General features: G+C 37.7%; 1 protein-coding gene across 1 annotated transcript in view; it reads right to left on the bottom strand.

Moving 5' to 3' along the window:
- The window catches only part of ANGPT1 (angiopoietin 1), a gene marked incomplete at its 5' end in the record, with an annotated part of 165,798 nt that overhangs the window by 86,064 nt on the left and 53,489 nt on the right, over positions 1-26,245 (bottom strand). The window contains 2 exons of the mRNA XM_082306712.1: positions 345-466; positions 3,505-3,660. Of these exons, the coding sequence (XP_082162838.1) occupies positions 345-466; positions 3,505-3,660 (278 nt within the window). The remainder of the gene's footprint in view (positions 1-344; positions 467-3,504; positions 3,661-26,245) is intronic.

Raw genomic sequence — 26,245 nt, 5'->3', positions numbered from 1 at the left:
ATAATTTATTATTAATATTTTTCTACTTGAAAGTGCTCATACAAGTTATCCCCATGCTTTTCAGTAGCAGGAACTGTGGTCATATGACTAAGTTGAAGCAAAGTATGAAGCAAACTGAAATGAAAACTTACAATGTATGTGAAAAGTGGTAAAAATCAACTTTCATTTATCATACAGGAGCTAACACAGTGTAAGTTCTTGCCCTAGCTCTTTTAGCCATTTCATAAATATTACCTATACTTTCCACTTACCATATTTGCTTCTTCCATTTCATCAGTTGCTTAGAACGAAGTACACACAGACCACTTCATGATGAACAAAGAAAGTGTAAGAGACGTTCTTACCTGTTTTTCTCATGAATTTTCAGGATTTCGTGTGTCTGTTGTAGCAGCTGTTTTTCTAGCTTGTACGTTGACAGTGAATTTTCCAGTAGCTGAATTTCAAGTCTGGATGTTTGATTTAGCACCTTAAGGATAATTTAAAAACATTAATGTTTATATTGCCCTGGTTATGTTGTTATAGCAACATAACGCAACCATTTCATTCCGATTTGATGATTCGTCAAAAATTGTTTCTAAATTCTTTTTTAACCTCAGCTGCTCAGCTGGTGCAAATGAACTCAATCAAGCTACACTGATATGTACCAGCTGATATTCTGGCACCTTGTTTACTGTAGAATAATACTAGACCAGCAGAAAAAGGAAAGGTGACTGCCAAACAAGCTTTATTTCAATGGAAAGAGGCATGCCTCAAACATGCATTCCTACGAAGCATGCTTAAACTAAAAGAGTGCTAGAGTACTTGGACTGAAGCCAAAGTGTTGCATTTGCTGTTTTGTAAATAGAGCTCCTACTTTAGCTTTCACCTGAGTTCTCTCTTTTGTAGTGTTGGCAGAAGTCTGGTGTCTGCTTGTGTTAGTACTACTTGCACTCTTACACAGATTTTTAAGATGAAGGCTGCGATCTTAAACATTGCTTTATGCAATTGTCTTTCACTTTAGTGGTTATCTGTATCAATTGCACATGTTTTACTAAGTACATCAGACCAAAAGAAGCCGTTTAACTAGATGAAAGGATAGATTTGAACAAAAAAATAGTTCAGAAGTGGAAATAACAGAATGCTTTCTAGGATGAAAGCAATAATATCAATAAATATTAGCTGATTTTGTTGGTATAACATCGTTCATTACATAGAGTCTGGAGGAGTGTGTGTAAATTGTTTTTGTAGGTATGTGCACACAGCAGCTGAGATGCAACCACTTCTGGAACTGAATATGATTCCTCTTTAACGGAACCTGTCAGACCTGTCTTGGAAGAGTATTTATCAGTATCATCATAGGATTATATAGCATTTTCTCATGCATGCGTAATAGGAATTTGTTACAGAGCATAAAGCAAAAGAACAGCTCTCAAACTCAAACCAGTGCCTTATTTTTGTTTGAAATTGTTGATATTCATAGAGCAACTCAAGTTGTCCTTTTTTAAGGGTACAGAGGTTGAAAAAATTGGAAATGACCAGTATGCAGCTGTTATGTTGTTCAAGATGGATATATTTGGAAGTGCCAGGAGGCATCACCACAGCTTCAGAGGGACCTGGCAGAAACTGAAGGTATATTACGAAGGTTCTCAAGGGGTAAGAAGACAGGAAAGTACCAAAAGATTTCCAAAGTGGATACATCTATGGAGCAGCCTACAAAATGTCAGTAGAGCTTCAGGTAGAGAAGAAAGCCTAAAGGGAATCAGTGGGATTTTGGATGCATCAGGGATTGGGAGGGGTCAGCGAGATTTTAAGAAGGTGGAGGCTCTATCTTCAGTCCTTTAGACTGACCCTCACTCTGGTATGAGTACTTCTTATTACAGGCATGAGATCCTGGCCTGCCTTTCTTCTCCTTGTATCGTAAAGACCTTCACCTCTCTGCCATGCAGCTAGCTACCTCCATCACTGCCAAAAGCAATCTCTTTTCACTTTCTTGAGCCACCTGCACCACTCTCTTCTAGTTGATGGTAGAGCCAGGGACTTCCTCATACTGCTGAAAGAGGGGAGGTGGGAAATGCCATCACTGAGCCGAAAGTCAGAGCAAGTACTGCAACAAGGAAGAGCCACTTCCACTGATATCTTGGACATCCCTTAAATTCTTCAGCAATAGGTATAGAAGGAGGAAGTCATCTGCTCCTCAATGCAGTTGCCAGTGATACCTCTACCTTGAAGTGGTTCCTCAAAGGAAAAGTGAGACAGAGGCAATCCACATTTTGTCCCTTACCTGCATAAAGGAGGAAAATGTGATTAAGTGATCAACACTTACACCTAGATAGGTCTTTTGGGATATAAGAAGAGTTCCTACACCTCCTTTTTCTTTACTGAACATATGATATTACAGTCCATTGGTCTTCACCTCTTATGTTTCCATTTAGATATTTTGTTGATACAGAATTAAAGATTTTCCCAATATTTTCATAAGTCAACATACTATGTTTTAGAAACTGTGGTCATTTAAGATCACAACATATTTAAGTGAATGTTGATCTGTTAACCAAGATGTAGAAAAAAAGGTTCAGGGAACTTCTGTAAGACAGTGTATCTGTCTGTCATAATTACCGTTGTTTCTCAGTGTACTGTAATGTGATTACGTAAAAACTGGGTAATGATATTGTAAACGTGAGTAAGGACATTAGAACAAAAAATATGATCTTTCAAGAAGTACATCTGCTGCTAGAACAAACCAAATAAATGCAATACTTTAATTTCCCTGTTCTAAATAAACAGCGAATGCAGTGCAGCTGGTAATGTACCACATGCTACGAAGATCAAGAAGTCAGCAAAAATAAGGAAAACAAATATGCATCTTAAACTGATAAAAGAATTCAAAGGCACAAACTAGTACATATCTCTGCAATAAGCCCAATATGAAATTGTGCTCTGTGTTATGACAGTGATACTCTTGTCACTTCAATCATGACAGTGATTTTAGTGCTAGGAATCATATGGAGATTCATGTGATGTTATACAATTTTACAGTAATAACAGTGTTTTATAAAGAAGCTGATGCTTCTCCCGCTCTCTTCACAGTTTAAAAGCTGCAGACATACACTACTTTTCAAAAAGCTGGAAACATCTTGCAGAAAATAAACAAACTTTCTTGTAATAGTAAAGAGGCAAACAACAATGGAGATCAAAGACTGTTTTAGCCCGAAACTCGTTATTTAGCTTGACACTTGTTCACAGCCGGTAGCTGGGTTGTTTATTTGAAGTCAAATGCTGATTTAGTTTCCTGGACAGCCCTGCCTGCCTTACACACACAGAGCTAAATATACTAACGAAATGAAATCAAAAGAAAGACACATAACAAGGGTCAGTCATCACCACTGTTGTACCAAGAAACAGAGTGTGTATGTTTCTTGGAGTCCTGTGTTGAAATGTTTTGTGTGATGATGCATTAGAAAAGAAAGAGGATGGGAAAAGTTCTCTGCAATTAACAGCTTTTAGAAAAACGCTCTGGGAACATACCTGGGTTTCAACATCCGTGAGTTTTCTCGTCTGCTCTGCTGTCTGACTGAGGAGGCTGGTCCCTATCTCGAGCATGGTGGCGGTGTGGTTCTGCACAGCATTCTGCTGCAGCTGCACCATCTCCGATTTCATGTTTTCCACAATGTAGTTCTCAAGCTGTAAAAGACAAAAGGTTGTAGCTGTGGTATTTTTATCTGTTTAGGCACTCTGGTGACATAAGGGTGCATAGCTGGCATTCTTGCCAAAAGGGGAAATTTTAAGATTTTCGGGGGAGCCCAAGTCTCAGCTGACCCTGTGACTGTTGGGGTAGGGACCTGACGATCTGGGTATCCCCTTCCAGTCACAGAGTCCCGATGTTTTTCCAGGTATCACGGCCTGCTGGCATAAGCTGGAGCAGGCCCTGCCTGCCTCCATCTGCATTAAGGTTTCAGTGAGCATTTGTGGTAGAGATGTCATGGCAGCTCCAAAATGAACCCTAAAAGAACAAAGCTCACCACAATGAAATGCCAGGTCCTACTTGTACATCATAACTTACATGTGAGTCCTACCTGGAAGAGATCCTACCATATCTTACCTCCCCTGGACTGATCCTATCTCATAGTCATTCAGCAATATGATTTTTTACTGGGTTACATCTCCACAAAGAGTTTCAGAAACTCACCAATGAACTCAGCTTAGTTTAGCTGTGACCAAAAAATTGTAAAGGAATGGAGACTGTCATGGCAGTAAAAGAACGAAGTCATTAACCAAAAAACATAGAAAGTTGTTTTGCGCCTTTGCTTTTGTGTGCATTGTTTGGCTTGCATTTGCAGTCTGTTGAACAGAATCTGAATTAGGACCCTCTAAATAAACTGGGCACCCCAGAGAGAGGGTCACTTTTTGTTTTGGTTTGTTTCAATTAACATAGGCAGGGTCATTCCCTTCTAGCTACCTAGGTCCTCGGCCTGCCACAACCGACCATGAACCCAGGACTAGTCTGCAATATGATGAGATTGTTTCTTACTTACACAAGCATTGTTCTGGCATCTTGCTTGATGTGCTTCATAAAGTATTAACATAAAGAAAGGTGGCCCAGAACATTGTTTTCAATACCTTTCACTGAAATCTACTGGAGTCCAGCCAATTTACACCCAGTGAAGATTTGGTCCTCAGTTTCATCTTGTGGCTGATCATGTTTTTTATGGTTAGCTGATTCCAGACTTAAGCAACCACTGTTTTACCTAATAACTTTAATCACATTGGACCTGCTTCTGCAGCAGTAAGCATGTTTTATTGTGAAAGGTAAGCTGCACAACTGAATAGTAAGAACCATATGGAGCTGATTTAAAGACTGAAGAAAGGAGTAGGAGTCAGATATAGAGTGCGATTAATAAGAAGGACTGCTTTCATCTTATCTATAAGCATTCCTGTGCTTAGGGGCAACTACTGTTAGATGTTCTGATGAGCCATATCAGCTAAGCTCACAAAAGATTTATTATAAATTTGATCATTTATGTGCACCTCCTGCTAGTTTTAAAAACATTTTTACAGAGAAAAAATGCTGCCACAATGTAAAATATTTTCTGCATAAGACAGTTGGTGGTGGTTTGTTTGGTTTTTTGTTTGCTTACCCCAGTTTGGACAAGCACTCAATACCCATGATGGTAACAAAGTGGATGTCCTACAGTTTCAGACAACAAAAACATTTGCTTAAATTGCCAGGTAACCACTCTGGGCTGGAAACCTGCAGAGTGTTTTAAGTAGTGGGGAAAATTTATTGTTGAATACTCTGATAAGTATTAAAATGAGATTTAACAACCAAGGAAAACTGTATTGCAAAACAATGTCTGCCATGGATGTCACCATTTTCCAATCTCAGTATCCCAGTATAAGTTTACTCTGTTTTAGTTTATTACTGTGAGATGAATGTTACAGCTATTAAGCTAGTTCAAGGGAGACTTTACAGATCCATCACATTTCTACACCATGCTTTTATGTTCAGAAGTATTTTGCCTGTATACCTCCTTCACATCAGATAATGTATTTTTAGCCACCCTTTGCCTCCTGTTTGCTAACCAGCAATTTTTTTTTTTTTTTCCCAAACTATCCCTTTGTTGCAAATAATCCCTCTGAAACAGCCCCACAAACTGGATGGCTGTGCTTCTCCATACTCTAGTCCAGACCCTGGAACACTTGAACAAGAAGTTCAAATTTCTCCCACAGCTTTCATCTCCTAAAGAAACACAGGGCTTTCAAGTACAATGTTACAGCCCGTGATGGGGTACCAACACATACATTTCCTCACATCCAGTGTTTTTTGTTTCCAGATAGGACCATAGCCTGTCTGTGGTGTGGCTGTACAGTGCTTGGTTTGTTAGTCTGCAGCTTTCTGAAACTCCCTTGCTGAACATGGGCCATGTAGTGCATGTGTGTAATGGATGTCTGAGAAAACCCACACAAAAATATGGTGGTGACACTTACTACACATCAGAAATCAGAAAGTAGATATTTTAACACATCAGTAAAAAGAAACACAGATAAGGATACAAATACAAAAAGACAAAAATACATTTATGTTTCTAACTAAATCTTTTGCCTGTTATTTTACTCACATTACAGAAAGGATTGTGTTTGAAAGAGGTAACTGCATCTGTGTAGAGCTACAGCGGGTTTTGACTAGCAGGAACACAGGCATAGATGGAGGTACATTGCATAACTTGTACTTTTAATTATTGTAGTCTAACACACTCCCCATGGTATCCAGTCTTGGGCAATTGCCCTTGGTTACTCACCCCTAAAACAACCTCTGGTTGAATTTGAGACTGACTCATTATAACAACAAAGCCAATTTTCCTGTTTCGGTATTACTCATTAAATGGTTTTGTAAATATTTCGTGTTCAGTACACTGCCACAGTAGTTTCTGTGAGCACATCTCAGGAGTATCAGGAGCTATTCACTCAGGCAAAGGAGGGCAGAACAAGGACTGAAATAATGTATAGGTTCTGTTACATTAATTCCCCTTCCTTCCTTCCTTCACCCACTTCTTTTAGTTTGCTCACTAGATTTATGGTTTGCAATACTGGCCCTGCTAAAATCAATGGCAAAATTCCCATTGACTTCAATAGGCCAAGATTTCACCTATTATTTTTATTGCAGGAAACCAACATTTACCAGGTTCATTATGGCCAAGCACTGAGTTTTATCTGAAGCCCTCCCTTCTTTGGAGGCTTTGTATTAAGTGTAGTGAACCTTAGACTGAGCTTTCTTTGTGGTTAGTTAGGAGGAATAGCATCTATTTAACAGGTGATAAAAGGATCCTTGCAGGGTGGCCTTACAGAAAATGTGACAAGCAGAAACCTATTCACAAAAGTAAATTCAAGGACATTTAGGGTTTTAAGTCATTTTTTAGAACCCCTTCATCCTATAATTAAGTTAAATTCAATTTGTCCAGAGACTCTGCAGTAAGAGTCTGTTTAAGATTTAGTAAATTAAGACCAGTAACTAGATGATGCATGATGAAATACTCTTTTCAGGTGAATCTACTTTTTACATTTGGATTTTCAAATCCTTATATTACTGTTTCTTCTTATTTCAGTTACTTTTTGTTGCAAAAGTGAAAAAGAATTTTTTTCTGCATTCTTTTCACCCCATCGCACCCCTTCCACTCTATGACTTTCTGTAGTTCATTGATGTCCCTGTTATTAATTCAGCTGCATATGCTTTCAGTAAGACTCATTAGATTGCACAGGAGTTTTTAGTAAGGCAGAATTACCGGTGGGATGCATAATAATGTTATAACATTCTCAGAAATAAAACTGTCAGAAGATTCAGTGTTATGGTTTAATAAACATTCCAGAGGATTACGCATCAAAAGTATCTGGCTTTTTCTGGACAATGTTTATTGAATGATCTTCATAGAAACCACCCAAACACTAATAGAACTATTAAAATGGAAACTGTAACTTAGGGCCTAAGTAAATGATAATCGTTTGTGGCAGATGGCTTATAAATAAAATAATAGTTTTTTCTTTTACTTTGATCAAGTAATGTTGGTCCCATGTAATTATATGGTAAGGACTGCTATGATATCCAGATGACATTAGGTTTTCCTACAGTGCCTTAGAACAAGAATGCAAGTTAAAGTAACGATAGGCTGCTCTCCCTCTCCTACCATTAACCACATATTGCACATCATTTGGAAGAATAGAAAGACAATGCGCCAGTGATAATTTTGTAAGAGCTGTTTTGTCTTGTCTTGCTTTTCATACCTGAAGCTGTACTAGTAGTACTAAACCACAACAACCAATGAAAGTTCTTTTCTTCTTTCTTTGTTTTTCTGTCTGAGGGAGGGTCATACCTCCCTACACTGACAAGCTGCCTTGGGGAGTCAGATATAAATGTGACGTTCTGTGTAATTTGTATTTTATAAATACACAAACAGCCTTAGTGGGAATAAGCTGGAAGAAGTTGAAATATATAGAATACCATAGAATTTCTTTGACTTTTGCAGAGGCCGAAGGGGTTAGGAAGGAGTTTATCACCAAGAAAAGCTATTTTATTTGTGTATTGAAAAGGCCAAAATTACATGTATTTAAAAAAAAAAAGCATCTTCTACAAACTAGTTGTCAATGAGAAAAGATTGATAAAACAACAAATTTACAATGATGCAGCTTTCTTGTATTACAGATTCTAGGAGTAGAGACCAACCAGAATGCATCCTTCCACTAGTTCTGACTGTATGTGATCAGTGGGAATCAGGGGAAATGAACGTGGATGGCACATAAAGGCAATGAATAATGCTCAAATGTTAACACGCCAATCTGCACCTGATTTGGAACAACCTTACCTGGGCTTTAAGCATGTCAAGCAAAGTTCACAGAACAAAAATTGTAGATATACCATCAAATAGTCAATAAAGATGACTACTTTTCCAAATCTATCCTCAATTAGACTTAGCAGGATTGCAATATAGATTGCCCCAAAGGAGACAAGAAGTGATCCATTTGAGGAAGAAACTTCCTCAGATCTTGGGTAACTGATTATCTACATTAAGGATGCATACTGATAATTCCCGTGAATTTATGAAATCAACTATTGCTGAGCTAAAGTGAAAGATTTAAATGACTGGTACACACACTAGACTCACATAAAGGCCTGTTGGGATATGTAGTATATGAAGCTTTCACAAAGAAATAATTAGTTATGAAATATACATACTTATTTGTGGGTTTCAATTCTAAAAGGAAGCAGAAAAACAATCTAGCAACTCTATACGTAGCCAAACAAACATTTTTGAGGAAACCTGTCTATAGAAACTCTATTTTATATCCAGACTGCTGGCCTTAAGGCAGCAAGAAAATAAGCTTGTTTGTTAGTTTTTCAGTTGCCCATTAACGATAGTAATTATTTTCATAATACTTCTGCAATTCATTGTTCTGTACTTGTTTCTGCAGTTTCATAGATTTCTGTAATATTGCAACTCATAATTTTGATTTCTTCCTTAGATATTTTTTATACCTTAACCCTAAATCACAATACTTTGTTTTTCCAAATTCTGTTCTTGACAGAGAAACAAACAATGACTTGCAGAGTGTGTATATCCTCCTAAACTACCTCATGTTGGAATGAATATATGCATTTCTGAACTGAAATATTCGGTTATTTTTTCCAAACCAAATGTTCCAAACACATCAAGGATACTTTTCCTTAAATCCTTGAATCCTTTAATGCCTGAATTTTTGGCATTTCATATGTTTACTATATGCCTATAAAGCATAATTACTAGACACAATTAAATTGACATCAGGAAAAATTGATGATTGATTATAGAATCATAGAATCATAAAATCATTTAGAATGGAAAAGACCCTTAAGATCATTGAGTCCAACTGTTAACCTATCACTGCCAAGTCCACCTCTAAACCATGTCCTCAAGCACCACATCTACCTGTCTTTTAAATACCTCCAGGGATGGGGACTCAACCACTTCCCTGGGCAGCCTGTTCCAATGCCTGACTACCCTTTTGGTGAAGAAGTTTTTCCTAATATCCAACCTAAACTTCCACTAGTGCAGCTTGAGGCCATTTCCTCTTGTCCTATTGCTTCTTACTTGGGAGGAGAAACTGACCCCCACCTCGCTACAACCTCCTTTCAGGTAGTTGTAGAGAGCAATAAGGTCTCCCCTCAGCCTCCTCTTCTCCAGGCTAAACAGCCCCAGTTCCCTCAGCCGCTCCTCATAAGACTTGTGCTCCAGACCCTTCACCACCTTTGTTGCCAAACTTTGATTATATATGTTTAATTTGTAGCCTGCATAAGATATATACATATTTATATATATATATATATATAAACTGTGAACATATCCTCATATGTATGGAGGCTTACAGATACAAATAACCACTACTTGTTTGTGTAGCATGTAACCAGTGAAACAACAGCGGCGTTCTCAGCACACAGCAGCCAAACACTGTTCGATTCAGCCCCAACTGACTGATACTGAGATTCCTAATCCAGGTGACTTCCAGTGTACTTATGACACTTGACCTCATGGTAGTTGAGCTTGGCTTTATAGCAACCTTCAGTTAAATAAAAGTTTGCTATGAATATAGAAGAATCTTTTAGCTAGTTTAAAAGAATTAAAAAGAAAAACAAAACCAACCAGATTTTCCTCTTCAGATAAAGAAAAAGATGACCAGACATCTTTTTGTCAGAAAAAATCAGGGATAACAGATGTAAGAGATTATTCCAAAACACATGAAGTAATCTTTCTGCTGCATTCAGCATCAGTAAGTGCCTGCAGGAGTTTTGTCTCCAGTTCTGAATGTTGCAATTCAAGAAAGATGCACATTATTTTGGGAGAGTGTACTTAAGACAAAGAATGATCATAAATCTAGAAAACTGAAAGACTTAGAAAAATTTAGCTTAATAAGAAGGCTAACAAGAAAATAACTGGCTAGAAGGACATAAAACTGCAAAGAGAAAGAGAATAATCTGCCTTCCACATCCATGAAGCTGCAGTAAGTGAAGTTTAACTTTTACATGTTAAGGGAGAAGTTTTCTAACAGTACAGGTAATAAACTACTGATAGGGATTCTGTGGGAAAACTGTGAAAACTCCATCACTGGGGGTCTTAAAAGAATACTTTAGGTAAAGATCAGGCAGATCATATGGTATTTTATGGTTCTTTCAAGTTCTATTTTTTCATTCTTTGCAGGTTTTTTATTGCTTTACTTCAGACCTAAGCTCACAGACTCAATATTTGGAATCAAACTCTATAATAAAATCTCCATTGGACTGAGAAGAAGTTTGGAAACTAATCTCCTAGTTTCATCTCCTAATGAAACTTCCAGAATGAAGTAAATAAAGAGGAGTCTCATGAATTAAAGACACAACAAATTAGGAAAAAAACCCACACACATAATGATATAAATACAAGGAAGTGTTCTGTATAGAATAAATCATCAAAATGAGGAAAGTCACTGAGAATGTTTCTGAATGTATGAATACACCTCAGTAAGGATGCAGTCTGCAGAACCATCTGAGAAACTATTGTGTGAACCAGCTCTGCAACTATAAAATGGCAGCACTGTGTTATATTCAAGTTACAATTAGGCTGCTTTAGAAACTACAGTCTGAAAATCCATCAATTTGTGGATACTTGAGCTAGTGTCAGTGGTAGCTTGGCATCTCTGTACAGTGTTATGTTACACAGTAAAGTACATAAAATGTAATAGGTAATAATAGATAATGATGGTAGAAGAGTACACTGTATTGCATCCCACTGGAATCTTGGGAAACTGGAAGCAGAAGTATTTTTATTAAGCATTGTACTTTAACATGAATAGAAATAGTCCTTGCTACACCAGTCAAGACAAGATACGGGGAACACAGAGTTCTTTGTTTCAAGATGTCAGAAGACTTCCCCAGTTAGCTTTACCCACTAGCATAATATTCAATATATGGGTAATTTATGGGAGCAAGAAGGCTGAGTGTCTCTTCCTCACAAAGTATCCGGCATATCAAAGACAGTGCATTGATTTAGGCCAAGTATTGATTGTACTGGCCTGATAATTCAATCATCTGAGCTTTCTACTAAGGCATCTTCAAGAAATCTTTCCAATTTGTTTTCAAAGTTTTATATAACTCTAAAAGCTTGCCCACTTCTAGACTAAAATCCAAAAATCTGTATAAATGAGATTTGCTTGTCATTTCAAATGTAATTAATTACAGTTATTACAAAAGCATACAAAACACTTCAAGAGTCAATTTCAATTACTTTTGTATGAATATTAGGTCTCTCTCAGTTTTTTAACCTTAAGGCTTAATAAAGTCAATAAGCAGCATAACTGAGAATCATATCAAATGTGATTAAATGGTCCCAAAAGGAAGCTACTTATAACAAGTAAATCAGAACAATATGTTCCTATTTTCTACTGATTAGTAATATTTTTGGTTCAAAGAATTATCCAGTTTAATGTTAACCTTTAGAAATTTTATTACAGCATCAACCATATTTTTCTTTCTTGATCTAACTTTCCAAACCACTTAATTCTATAAACTAAATTCATTTATGATTATACAGTTGACTGCAAACGTGAACCATCCTCAATATACACTGAAGGGGAAAGCATAATTGTGGAAAAGGCAACATCTGCAATCTTACCCTAAACAAATAAACATCTGGGGATATTTTAAAAAAAAATATTTTTCTGTTAAAGTGTGGAACTAATTAATTTTCTTTGGCAAAGATACTTTTGGTGAGGAGTACTTTTCAGAATGACTAATTTTGTGACAACTTCTCTGTAGAAGAGTTTTTAGAGACATTATGGCTCATGCCTGAAGATGGACGTAGGACTTATAATCAAAATTAGTTCCACTGAAATATCTCCTCACTACATTGCATACAGTTCTTGAAAAATGTAATCTTAAACTGCATAAATAGTTCTGGTTGCTATATTGCACTGCCAGAAAACTTTCAGTGAACCTGGGAAGCTGTAGTGTAGTCTGGAATCTATATATAACTTTTTATTTGTGTTATAGGAGGTAGTATAATGTTTTAACATTGTATTACTTAATCTATTTTTAATTCTGCTTCATTTCTTACATTCATCACTATGACATATGAACGTATTGTTGGTATTCTGTGTACGGAAACACTTTTCCAAGAAAGGTTGTGAAATTAAGACACAACTGCATTACATTCTAGTCTTTGCACAAGTTTCTTCTTTCTATAGTACGTTATATAAATATCACAGAAGGGGAATCTCTTTATTCACTGCCATGAGCTCTGCCTTGAGCTCTTAGGTTCTCTATCTTAGGTCCTCCCTGATGAAGAAATCATAAATCCTTTTTATTACCATTTGTCTGTCTTTCCTGTGTAGGTTGTAACTTTGCTGGAGATTACCCTTCTGCCTTTCATCAGCGCCTGATACAAAGTCTCAAAGTCAGCTGAAGACCCAGGACATTATATTATGATGATGACTGCCAATAATCTACAGTCTTAATTTGCATTCTTTTTTGAAAGCATAAATGGGAAGTTTAGATGCACTGAAACCACTGGAAGTACTGCAATTTCAATACATATGGGGCTACAAGAATGCAAGGGGATCCCTTGGGCCATCAAACATCTTCCCCACTGTTCCAGGCAACTACTTATTTTTACCTTTAACCCAGAGAGATCCACAAAACATCCACTCCCTGCATCCCACCAGTCTTAAAACACTCAGCAGAACTCATTCCGATGCATTCATATCCTCTGTGTGTGTGCTTCTATCATAAATAACCTAGTGGTGAGGAAAACTGAAAGTGATCTCATATCATTTGCTAGGTGACAGGGAATAATTCAAGCTTCCTAAAGTTTCAGCGTTGCCAGAAATGTAAATCTTATTGTGTACTCCCTGTCTGTGATGCCTATGATGTTTCACAAGCACCTGGTAAGGACTGAACCATGGTAGGGCTTTGCCTTGTCCAAAAATAGATGAAGTGTGGGGCCAGTGATCCTTGTGGTCATGATTAGTGTTCATGTGGCTAACTTTACCTCAAAACACAAGGAAAATGGAAGCAGAACATATCTGCAGTGACAGCATGGTTCGTGGTCTGCTTGCTGGCTGAACATGCTGCTACCAACTTCTGACTCTCAGTGAAGCCTTTTACAAGGCAGAGCACCTGAGCAGCCAAAGTGTTTGTAAGCAGATGAGATCCCTCACCTCAGCATGTCTTATTTAGTGAAAAATGTTTGTAAGAATCCTATCTACACTACACAGAATGAGAATATTTTAATCAAGAGCCCTGTTCTTTTCTCCTCCTTTCCCTTGCATAATAATGGCAAATATTATTTTATTTTGCTTTATGTCTTGTGTTCGGCATTTGGCTTCAACACTATGATTCCAGTTTATGTTGAAGACTGATATCCTTGTCCATTGATACCTAATACAGCAAAGAGCAAAACCTCTATATGTGCTGTAAAATCCATTCCTCCACAGAAGGGAGGTAGGGGCCTGAAATCTGCTGAACTACTTCAGACTATCAGCAATTAATATCTAGACAAGAGTTTATATATTCTCACACACAGTGTTTATGTGCATAGATTTACATGAGTGTATACATAATAACTCCCTTAAATTATGGGTTATAAATGTAGGTAGACAGCAATATTCATTTGTGTCCTATAAAGTTTGGTTGTATTTATCGTTCTTAACAATAATCTGGGCACAAGCAGTTTAATGATAGATATTCTGGATACATGAAAATGTTTACATTAGTTTTACTACAGACATTAAAAAATGATATTGATACATCTCTGCTGGAATCACTTTAGAATTTTAAGGCACAAATAAATGCAATTTTCAGAAATATCTGTCACAGTAAACTAAGAACTTCAGTTTCCCATAGCACTATAAAAAAGCTGACTGCTAGCACAAACTCTAACACCTTTTCTTTCCATTCTTGAAATTCTCTATATACCTATTAATCTCTAAGTGCCTCCAGACATACCTATAATTCTCAACATTATAATGAATGTGTAACTCTGTGTACTGGGGAGATGGTCCTGCAAAAATATGTTCAGCCTCAGAAAGTTTGGTTTATTCCTGTGCTGATGAACTGATTGCTTGAATATGTGTTGAACAGTGAATTAAAATACCTAAATAAAATTATTGCCAAATAATCCCTTCCAATAATTATTAAAATGAGAATCATGCATAAAAATCTCAGATTGAAACTGTCACGTGGTCAGTATACATGTACATGTATTTACATGCGCACATACATGTATACATACATAAAATAAGGATGAGTTCATTCCACTAAATAGATTATAAAACCCTTGTTTTAGAAGCAGCAGTGGAAAGACCTGAAGTTCACTAAATCATATAATGAAATATCAGGTACTGAAATTACCTTGCAGAAAAGACTATGAAACTTAATAAGACAAAAGTGCCTTGGTTTATCTGAAATGGCATAGTTCAAGATATATATCCTTTTATGGCTTTAATAATTGTATAGAAAGATAAGACCTTTTTTTATAGGAAATATGAGAGCAGCCAAAGCATATAAAGACAATTCTGGTCCCTCTTTTCATTAAATTCCTGTGGGGATTTTGAAAGGGAGCAGTCACAGGTTTCCTTTAAGTAAGCGTGTGCTAATACAATCTCCTTCATCCCCAGTTTTTGGAGTGAGATTCAGGATATGATTATGGGGATCAATTCCTTGCCCCAGTTCACTTCTTGAATGCTACAGCCTCTGAGTGAGAAACATAAAACTGCAGGTTTGTCTAGAGAGCTTATGTACTGGGAATAAGTATTATCATTTCCATTAGCTGCTAAAGGAGTAACCATACTGGAGCTGCAATGCTGAGGAGTAGAATCAGATTGTTCTGTACTTAACACTGGGCACAAACTTAGTAGTAGCAACAAGAAAATTGGGTTGAAAATCTCTTCTTTTACTCTAATTCTGGTGAATAAAAACTGGTCCAAATGTTTAAATTTAAGGAAAATCTGAAAATTTAAATCTTTTGGAGATATTCCTGCACTTAAGTAACTGCAAAGAGGAGACAAATAAAAAGGAATGCTGGAAGAGTCTCCCTCCTAAAGTCTTGCTTTAGGAGCAGCATTTTTCCCCTGTTTTTTTTTTTTGTTTTTTTTTTTTCCAGGACCTGGCAAGAATATTCCCTCCTACTTCAGTTTATCATCATCACAGCTCTTCCTGGAAGTCAAAGTTATTGCGAGGCATTCCTTTATAAGTCATGAAATCATGAGCTAAAGTGGGGAAGCTTTCAGCCTTCAATTTCATATCTGCTAACTCATTGTCAGTAGTTTCTCTTTCTCTGGCTGATGCACACTTCCTATTGCTGTTGTTAACAAAGATAGGACAAATAAATTCATAGATGAACAACCAATTATGGATGTGCATAAGCACACATGCAGAACAACAGATGTAGCAAATGACAGACAGAGGAAGAGAGGCATATATTAGAAATGGACTGCTAGACAAAGAGATAGGTAGTTTGTATGCAGCAATTTGAAAATACATCTGGTTTTACAAGGGAAAACAGATGTATTCGCAAATGTGCTTAATAACCAAGTTAAAAACAACTAGAGATGAATGGTTTAAGATTCATGCATGCTCAATACAGATTCAAAGAATTATACTAAAAGTGAAGTTTTAGTTATTTTTTAATAGTAAGAACCTGTTTGGATGTATCCTTTGGACAATCTAAATATCTTCCAAGTGATCACTGAACTGAGCTCCCAGGCGTACTGGCACCCGTGGCTGCTCCCGCATTCCCAGCGAGGCGGCTGGGTGGCTGTCAGACTGGCTCTCTCACTGATTAAGTTGCTACTTTTGTTTGCAAATTTCCACACAGTGTCCCTGTGCCCAAAGTGATAAGGATCACAGTCATTTCCGATTTGTAATCCAGGAACATGTACTGGCCCTTGCCCTGGCGGAGCTTCACAGTTCACAAATATAAAGTGACAGTCCTTTTGGCATGATTAATGTAGTGAAAACACAGAGCAATGAGTCAAAAATGAGACACACCAGTTATTTCAAGTCCATCCTTCACTCAGATCTTGTACGAATTCTTAGCATTTATCATTGGTTTTGCTTTCTCAATCTTCCTTCTACAATACTTTTAATTTTACGATAAATACCAAGTAGGTCATGTATAACAATAAGACTAATGTTTTCTTGCCAAGTAAAACCACATTCAGAAGGGTGGTTTTGTAATAACTCAGAAGCATTTACAATGTAATCAAAAATACATTGAATAAACCAACATATCAGAATAACAGGACTATTAAATAAAAGGAAAATATCCCAGGCCTTTAAAACATGCTGTAACTCTTCAGAATCAGAGATGACCAGAGCTCAAAATCAAATACAGATATTCCTAAACTTTCAAGTATTCAAATTCAGGATTTTAGTTCAATCTCATTTTCATAATGATAGCCATGTGGTACTGTTCTTCTCCCTCAGGGGTAACGAAAAATCTCTGTTGTACTGACTTTGTAGTTGCTGTACATAAATGCAGACTTCAGGTCATTAGTTTAACCACATGTGCAGAACATATAGGAATTAGGATAACATTTCTTATGACTACAGCTATTCGATCGAAAGAAAGAATTGACATCAATAATGCTCATATCTATCACACTTTGTACCATAATAGTAGAGAACAAAGTGTTCATGAATCCTGAGGAACGTTTGGCAGCTGTTTTGCCGAGATGTAGGTCGCAATCACGTTAATAGTTATACATTCTGCCCGTTAGCTGGCAATAACATTCATGCCCTGTAGTCAGAACATTATAGCATGGCAATTTCTTCAGTACTGAAAATGGATGAAAAATCTTGTCAGGCACTAAAAGAATGCTGTGACTGTGACTCTAATCGTAATCGTATCTGTTGCTCCCAGAGGACTGGAGGAAACTGTATCAGTTACTGCAAAAGACATCTGAACCCCATCCCCACCTGCAAACCCCTGTGCCTAGAGCACAGAAAACCTAAATATAAGCCATGCAAAAGTCAGGAATAAATGTTCCAGGATAGGTGTTCTCTTTTTTCAGGGCACAGGTTTTCCATCCCTGGTATTGATGCTGATGGAAACAGCGTTAACTCTATGCCATGCCTGAAGGTCTGATCAGGTGCCGGGGAGACCAGAGTACTAGAGCCAACAGAGCCATACAGGAGACCTGTGGGGTAACAGGCCAGGAAACCCCTGATTTCCCACTGCATCCCTGTCTCATCTGGATCCCATTCTTTCCATTCAGGTAATGCTGTGGTTTCATTTCCATGAGGTCAAATAATGTGGGGTTAGGACACATACGGATTTATCTGTGGAAAAAAACCCATATGATCCTCTACTGGGATGACACAGGAAGGTTAGAAAAAGTCTGGAATCCTGACATATTAAAGTCAATGTAGGTTTCGCACTTAACCTCAATTTGGCCAGGATTTCACCCCTGAGACTTCACTTTTTGTTTTTGACTTTCAGTTCCAGAACAGGTAAAAATATCTTCCTACAGCCAACAGGAATGCTATTATTTTATTATTAATTAGCTGTCTGCAATTCTAATCTGCTCTAAAACCACACATTGGGGTTTGTCATCTTCCTGTAAACCTATTAACATGCTATCCAAGACTATTTTCTTGTGAAAAGTATGCTGATAACATTAGTGCAAGCGTGCACATGGGGTTTATTAACCATTATTACGTTTGGACTAAACTGCTAGCTTCTAGACATGAAAAGAAAGCTAAAACACAAGTGCTTCTGTTCCACTTGAAATAAATTACCATGCTACTACAAATTCCCAGCAGGAAAAGGGAAGGGGAGACGTAAATTTCTGCACAACATGTAGAATGTTTAATGTATTTCTGTGTGATAACAGGGGAAGTAGTGGCACAGTTCATTTTGTCAATGTGATGACAAAGAAGCAGGAAAACAGGACTTCATTCCTTTCTCTGCAAGTGGATTTCAAGGCCATCACAAAGGTGTTTTCTTTAAAAGGAAGACTACAGGAAGGATTATGTAAAATGAGCAAAAGCTGCAGAGTTCCAGTTGAGAACTGAACTTCCTGAAAGGTCGAGGTGTTGGGGGTTTGTTTGAAGCTTATCTTTTTGTCTCTCCGCAGTTCCCCGTAGCAGACCTTTCACAGTCGGGCAGCAGCAATAGCTCTGCTTTCATGGCACCCCAAAGGAAGGGACATTCCAAGCAGACCTGCAGTCCACCGAAGCCACATGAGAGAAGGTCACGGCATGAAAGCATCGTCTTCAAGACGCACAAACCTGTGGCATGTGGGACTAGAGGCTCAGCTGGAACACTACAATAGCCTGGCTGATCTGAACAACTTTTCCAGGTAGGACTTCTTCTACTTGCCAAAGAAAACTAGATAACAAATCTCAAATGTACTACAAAACTCTGCTCTAGTCAAAGGTTCCTTATCCAAATAGACAGCTGAGTGTTTAGAAAACATGACTCTCCCTCCTCTCCTCACACTTTTGTAAACATCTGTGTTAGTCTCAGTTACTGCAAGTTTCCCTTTTGTCTGGGATGGTTGCACAGCTTTTCACTGACTTGCGGGCAAACCAGCCTGCTTTCACAAGTGAAAGCAGATTTTTGCAAGAAGTAGAAAGAAAATCCTCTAGCTGTAGTACCTTCTAGCTCTAGTATAAAAATTCTCTACAGATTCCTTTTTGGACATTACAAAAACGTAAAAGAAAAGTAGTCTAGCTTTTTTCCCTTGCCCTAGCTCCCAGAAACTCAGTGCAGATCAGGGATTCACCCAGCCCCACTTGAAGGCAATGCATTCATAATCCTGTTTCTATTTTCATTAGGCAGAAGGAACATGGACTCTGGATCACTGGTGGTTGGCGCTGATTATTCTTGAGACAGCTCGATACAAAGGTTTAGTCTATTCCTTACTTTCCTGGTGGTGACAGTGTACTCGTGCATGTGACAGTCGATTCTGTGATATGTAAGAAGTAGCTTCTGTTCCCATCCTGCCAGAAAAGATTGTGTTCAACAGATGAGTCAGTGAATTTATCAGGTAAAAAGGAAGTTGACACTGATAACTCATCTGCTGCTAAAATTAAGAGTGTGAGTCCCTGTTTAATAGTGATGACTATGAAACACATTGAAATATAAGAAGCAGCTAAAAAACAAGTGACATTTGAACTTATGGCCTCCTGGCTTCTGTGAACTTTCCACAAGGCTGCTAGCTTGTCTGACAAGAAGTCTCTGATACACCTGTGAAATAATAAACTAAAACATGGGCTGTCCCAGTAATTTTCCTTCATGTGGCAGCTCTAATTTCTTATTGTAAATATAAGGTAAACACTGCCTTTCTGAAGGTAAGCTCTGTGTGAACTACCAAAATCACAAAGCTGGAATTGAATGTCACATAATTGTTGATAGAAAAAAGTTTCCTACCATTTGTTTCTTACTCCAGTGCTCTTTTGTATTGGTTAGTAAGCAAATATCCTCATAAACATGAATGGAACTCTTCTACGTATGATTCAAACATGATACCAGCCCCATTTGCCATCTTATTACCAAAATGCTTCAGACAAACAATTAATGACATTTAACAGAATGAAGTGACAAGTAACAAATGTGAAGAACAGCTCAGTGGTGGACGTGTTTCATCGCTATGTTTAAGAAAGGCAGAGAGTCTTGGCACAGACCATGCTGTAGATCAGCTGAAACAGCACAGAGAAGAATGCTCGAATCCTTTACTGCAATGGATCTTCATAATCCCCATCTTTTAACACGTGCTTCGCAAAGCCAGAGTGGTAAGAAGGTTTTTTAATATAAACTGGCTTTCCAAGTCCTGAAATGTTAATCAGATTGGTATTTCATTTTATTTCTTTTATACTTAAAGCCTGTTCTACTCTTGCATGAACTGTAAAGCTTTTATTAAGAAGAGTGAGATGAATGCTAAAAATGAAATATACAGTATATAATTACCTCTGGTGGACTTAATAGTTGGAGGGATATACCTTAGGAAATAATCCTGAATTTTCAAGGAGGGAAACAGATGATCGAATAGTTTTATTCAGTCTGTAATTCCTAGGATACTGTGAATAGCTGCTCTTTGGTCCATCAGCAAAATGATTGCTTAATAATAATAGATTGCTTAATAATAAAAAGAGTGACTTTTAATGGCTGTAAATATCCTTCCAGAATAATTTTATGTAAAATAAGATATAAACACAAAAAGACACTGGTTTATTGTCTCTTACTTGGATGATTTAAATTGATTTTAAACAGTTACAGATTATTTAAAAATAAAACAGTATGATTTCTGCACAGAAAATTGTGTAAGAGAAATACATTGGAATTCAAAGTGCAGGCCAGTCTTTTCGCTAGAAATAGTTTGTGTTACTTAAAAAGAAAAGAACATGTAACAGAACATCAGAATTGCTGAAAAACCGTGACAGCTATATTTCACTATATTTATGTTAACTTCTAAAATCAGATTAAATTAGTTATTTCAACTGTCCCCCTAATTTTGTTTAAAACTGCATTTGCTTCTCAAATTTAGTGAAACTTTGATACCATTAAAGGACAAGTTAGTTAGCTCATTAAATTAAATTTAAATTCATACAGTTTTTCCAACATAAATAAATAATCCAAATATTTTCATCTAGACAAATCAAATGTGACGTTCAGTTAAGGGAACAGAACATTCTGTAAAGATTTAAATCCACACAGTGACTTGAAATATTTTTATAAGACAATGCCAACTAAAGTCAACCTTCTATTTAGCCCTTTTTTACCTTACCTACACTCTTTCCAAGTAATAGCAACAGTGATATGTAAATGAGTGCTGAGAGAAGGAAGGTCTTTGTGGTCATTTTTTTTGTTTTTCGTAGTTAATGACATTTTGTCTCTGTTCAATTTCTACTCACTTAACTGTGCCCAAGAAGGGCCACAAATAAAGCCAAGATGACAACCTCAGTCTACACGTAAGCCCAACACTTGCCATACCCAGTCAACTTGCAGACAAAGACACATATTGATACAATTTATGATGGCTGTTCTTTGAAAAAGAGGCAGGACTTCTCAGTCCCAACCTTTGCGTGCATGTATAGACCAATATTATCAAGTGTGTATATGTGTGTACCGGTACATTTGTACATGGCTGAAATTGTGAGCATCTGTTATTATACAATCTCCTCCCATGGAGATCTCAGTGCAGGATCAGGGCATATGAACTGAACCGAAGCCAGCAAATTATTTCATTAAAGCCCTCTGAAATCTAATAAATGAAAATGCCTTTGACTGTTATTGACCTGAGCTGTATTTTACAAGTGAGCTGTTTGTGATGGGATCTCCAGACCATTAATAATTTTCTGAGTCATGCAGTTAAATCATAGGCGTCTTTCTTCTGTTTCCTTCTTAGTTAACTGCATAAAAGGTCTAATCATGATCTCATTAAAGACAATGGCTCAAGCAGAGTTTCTGTTGTTGTGGGTTTTTTCCTGTTGGTGATCACCCCTTTTACAAGGTAGTTAAGAGATTTTTTTTGACTGTAGGAATCCACATTAATTAGCTCTTCAAAGAGACCCTCAACTTACTTAAAATCAGCTTCTCAAAGATTTATATTTACCTGAAAAATCTTAGCATCTGTTTAGAAAGAAGCCTTATTTTGGCTGAGTTTCCACTGCTGGGTTTTTACTGGACTTGTTTCTGCCACTGCAACTCAGTACTAATTTTGTTAGCTTCAGCCACAGAAATGTTATATCGCCATGGGTACACAGAATTAAGCACACTGGACATGGTACTGCAAAGGGCTGGACATTCAGCAAAGCCTGAGGCCAACACAGGCCTCATTTTTTAACATGGAGTGTTTCCACGATTGCTGGGATGATTCACAGGCACACAGACATATGTACATAATCTAGGGGATGAGGAGCAGAGTGTTCAGAAGTTTGAGGGATCCAACCTCTGGGCTTCATCCTACACATCCCCTTCATTTCAAAATCGTCCTCAGTGTGTTTAATACTCCATAGCTTTTCCCTCCTCACATCTTGAGCCTTTTCCAGTTTCATTATTCACTTGGAAAACAGAAAGTTAAAGTTTAAAGCCTTACTTTGATCTGAGATGTCATAACATAAACAACAGATGCAAATACTTCTTTGGTGACTACTAATCTGTCTGTAAATCTCCTGTTGAATCAGAGCTAAAAATAATTACATTCTGTGTTATTTGGCGTAATTCATCTCTTCACTTTTATACTCTGGGAAAACAGAAAAATATTGCTAACTTTAAGGAATTTGTGATATTAAGATGTCTCATAGCTAGTTTGTTATATACCTTAGTGCCATGGGGGATGTGGAGGAGGGGGGTCTAAACTCTGTTTTACTGTATTTTTAAAGGGTAGAATTTTGTTCTCTTTGTTTGCTTTTCTCAACAAGGAAAGAGTGTGAGTCACTCTGATAGGTTTGCCAGGATTAGCCCACTCAATTCACCTCTTTTACAAGGATATTCCTTTAGGTTTGCGAGATGAGGGTACAGCTTAATTATTGTGTTTTACTGTTTCCTTTTTTTCTGGGCACTAGAACAATTCAGCATTAATACTGTCATTTCACTAATACATCTCAATAGGCCTTGGCAGGAGCAGTTATATGATTAATGGTTTTAGAGATGATTGTTGAAATCCTAAACTACTATTAAAGTAGCCAACCTAAACGCAAAAAAATCTTACTGTTCAGCCAAATGTTGCCAAATGCACACAGATTTAACAGTGCCAAACTACACTGTATACATAGTGTTGACTATAGAACATGCACCTTGCCTTGCTATCGCTTTTATTAGCCAAGTTAGAGAAGGTTCATCATCTTGTTCATAAAAGATACTCCTCCACAGTACAAAAGCTATTCATAGAATCATAGAATCATAGAATTGTTAAGGTTGGAAAGGACCTCTGGGATCATCAAGTCCAACCTGTTAACCTCACTGCCTGGTCCACCTCTAAACCATGTCCCTAAGCACCACATCCACACATTTTTTGAATACTTCCAGGAACTGTGATTGCACCACTTCCCTGGGCAGCCTGTTCCAATGCCTAACCACTCTCTCTGTGAAGAAATTTTTGCTTATATCTAACCTAAATCTCCCCTGGCACAACTTGAGGCCATTTCCTCTTGTCCTATCACTTGTTACTTGGCAGAAGAGGCCAACCCCCACCTCGCTACAACCTCCTTTCAGGTAGTTGGAGAGAGCAATCAGGTCTCCCCTCAGCCTCCTCTTCTCCAGACTAAACAACCCCAGCTCCCTCAGCCGCTCCTCATAAGACTTGTGCTCCAGACCCTTCACCAGCTTGGTTGCCCTCCTCTGGACACGCTCCAGCACCTCAATGTCCTTCTTGTAGTGAGGGGCCCAAAACTGAACACAGTACTCGAGGTGCGGCCTCACCAGTGACGAGTACAGGGGCACTATCACCTCCCTGGTCCTGCTGGCCACACTATTCCTGATACAAGCCAGGATGCCATTGGCCCTCTTGGCCACCTGGGCACACTGCTGGCTCATATTCAGCTGGCTGTCAGCCAACACCCCCAGGTCCTTTTCAGCCAGGCAGCTCTCCAGCCACTCTTCCCCAAGCCTGTAGCATTGCTGTACTTCATGGTGAGTTTAAGATTTCAGGTATGCGTTAGGCAGTCTTTGAAGACAGTTTTTGAACATAATTGTGAAAACCTACTGGCCTGAGGGTTCTCAGGTTGGGTGATCCCATGCCAAATCCATAACAGATTTGTAAAATGCTTAAATTTAAGTGCCTCCATGCCACCAAAATTCCACTGTAGGCATCAGACTTTTCTGAATCTGTGGCTTTAAGGCCATAGTGTGTTTCTGTAACTAATTCCCACAGATTTCTTCTTTGGACACAGTTCAAAGCGGGAAGATATTCAGAAAATTGCTCCACAAATTTTCTGCATAAATAAACTTTTGGCTTGAAATGTTGTGATTCCAGGAGTTCTCACACCCCACATATGCAACAGTTGCACAGAATTCAACTCTGGCAAGTCTGTCTTCCAAAGAAATCAGAATAGAGAGCTACACACACAAACTGGACATCAAGCCTGTGATTTTTTTTTTTTTAGAGATGGAGCTAGCTATCCTTACAAATAATTAGGATTTAACAGGATTTGGATCTGATAGGATTTATTTGAAACTGTCTACCTATTATGCAGATGTCTACACACAACAATCTGAAACCAGAAATGATCACCAAAACCACCCAATATTGAGTCATGGACATGTTCAACACTAGAAGAGATCCAGCAGCTACTTTTAAGAAAATACTTTTTCTATACAAAAGAGGCATTGAAAGGGATAGCAAGACACAGCCAATACAAACAGTTTTCAAATGAACTGCTTTTTATCAGTCATCACTTAAATGAAATAGAGCTTCTTGCTTTCCTTTTTCCAAATAATGTGGTTTCTGACATTGTGTCCACTTGAAAGTGGTATTATGAGTTTGTGATTACCTACATGGGTTATGACTGTGGAAACAAAACTGACAACAGAGTCTAGATTTCACATATAAAAGATTTCATTATTTTTCGGAGAATCCATTTAGTTCTTCCAAATGTTTGCTGGTCATTGTGTAACAGGGCTTTTGTTTCCTGTGATTCAGATAAGGAACATGGGAAATAAAAATATCAAACTATCATATTTCAAGAATGCAACTAAAGCCTTCACCTCCAGCAGTGACAGCATGATTATGGCTGAATATGTTCATCTAAGCAGGTCTTTAAAGTAAGGCTGTTATGATTTGGTGATAGAGGACCACATCCTCAAATGATATATAGCATCACTGAGCTGTGTGAATTTGCTGTCAAGGATCAGGGACAGAATTAATAAGATGGGGAGTTACAGGTTTCAAAAACGTCCATAAATGTATCACCAACTCCTTCTAACAAATACATAGTTTTCATAGGTGAGGTAATTTATAGATGTCAGATAATCATCTGCCATTAAATCAACCACGGAAATTTTCATTCCCCTTTCCCCTCCCTTTCATTTTCTCCCTTCCCCTTCCTCTTCTCATTCTCTTCTCCCTTTCCCCTTCCCTTCAAAATATAAAGCAGGGCTAGGCATTTCTTCTCCCGTCTTTCCTTCCAGATGAAGATACTCCCAAGACTACGAACTTCTTCCAGCTATCAGAGCAGTATGTAAACTTATTGGTCGGTCTTCTTTAGTGCAAGCACAACTTGAAAAAACAACAAAGCAAGCCACTAGCACAATATTTGTTAGGTTACAGGAAAAAAATAACAAAAATTCAGGGCTGGCATGATCAAATCAGATCCCTCAATCTGACAACAACTCAATTGCTGCAAGAATAACTCAGAAATTGGAAATGTGTCATTCATTATGCTAGTCTTTACTGTCAGCATATTTAACATAAAAGTTTTATCTACTGGCTTCTTAACCTGTTTTTCATTGTGGAATTTATAGTATTCATCTTATTAACTTATTCATGCATTGCATGTCCTTTATGAAGATGTGATCCCAAATACAGTAAATTTCTGTCTTCCCTCACCAAAATTTCAGGTTCCTCGGAAGTTTTAAAAGATAAGGGATGCTATACAGTGCTGGTACTTAGCCTTTTAGCTGGTATTTAGCTGGTATTCAGCCTTTTAGGAGATTTAGGAACATTTACAACTTTGCCCTCAGGCTGTGAGTGCAAATGTACTTATCACTTGGTGGGTTTTACCTGCAGCAGATCCTATAGCAGCTCAAGCACTTCAATGCATGTGACATTG

This window comes from Platalea leucorodia (genome assembly GCF_965183815.1).
Source record: "Platalea leucorodia genome assembly, chromosome: 1".
Classification (NCBI taxonomy): domain Eukaryota; kingdom Metazoa; phylum Chordata; class Aves; order Pelecaniformes; family Threskiornithidae; genus Platalea; species Platalea leucorodia.
This window is presented reverse-complemented; position numbering and strand designations above follow the sequence as displayed.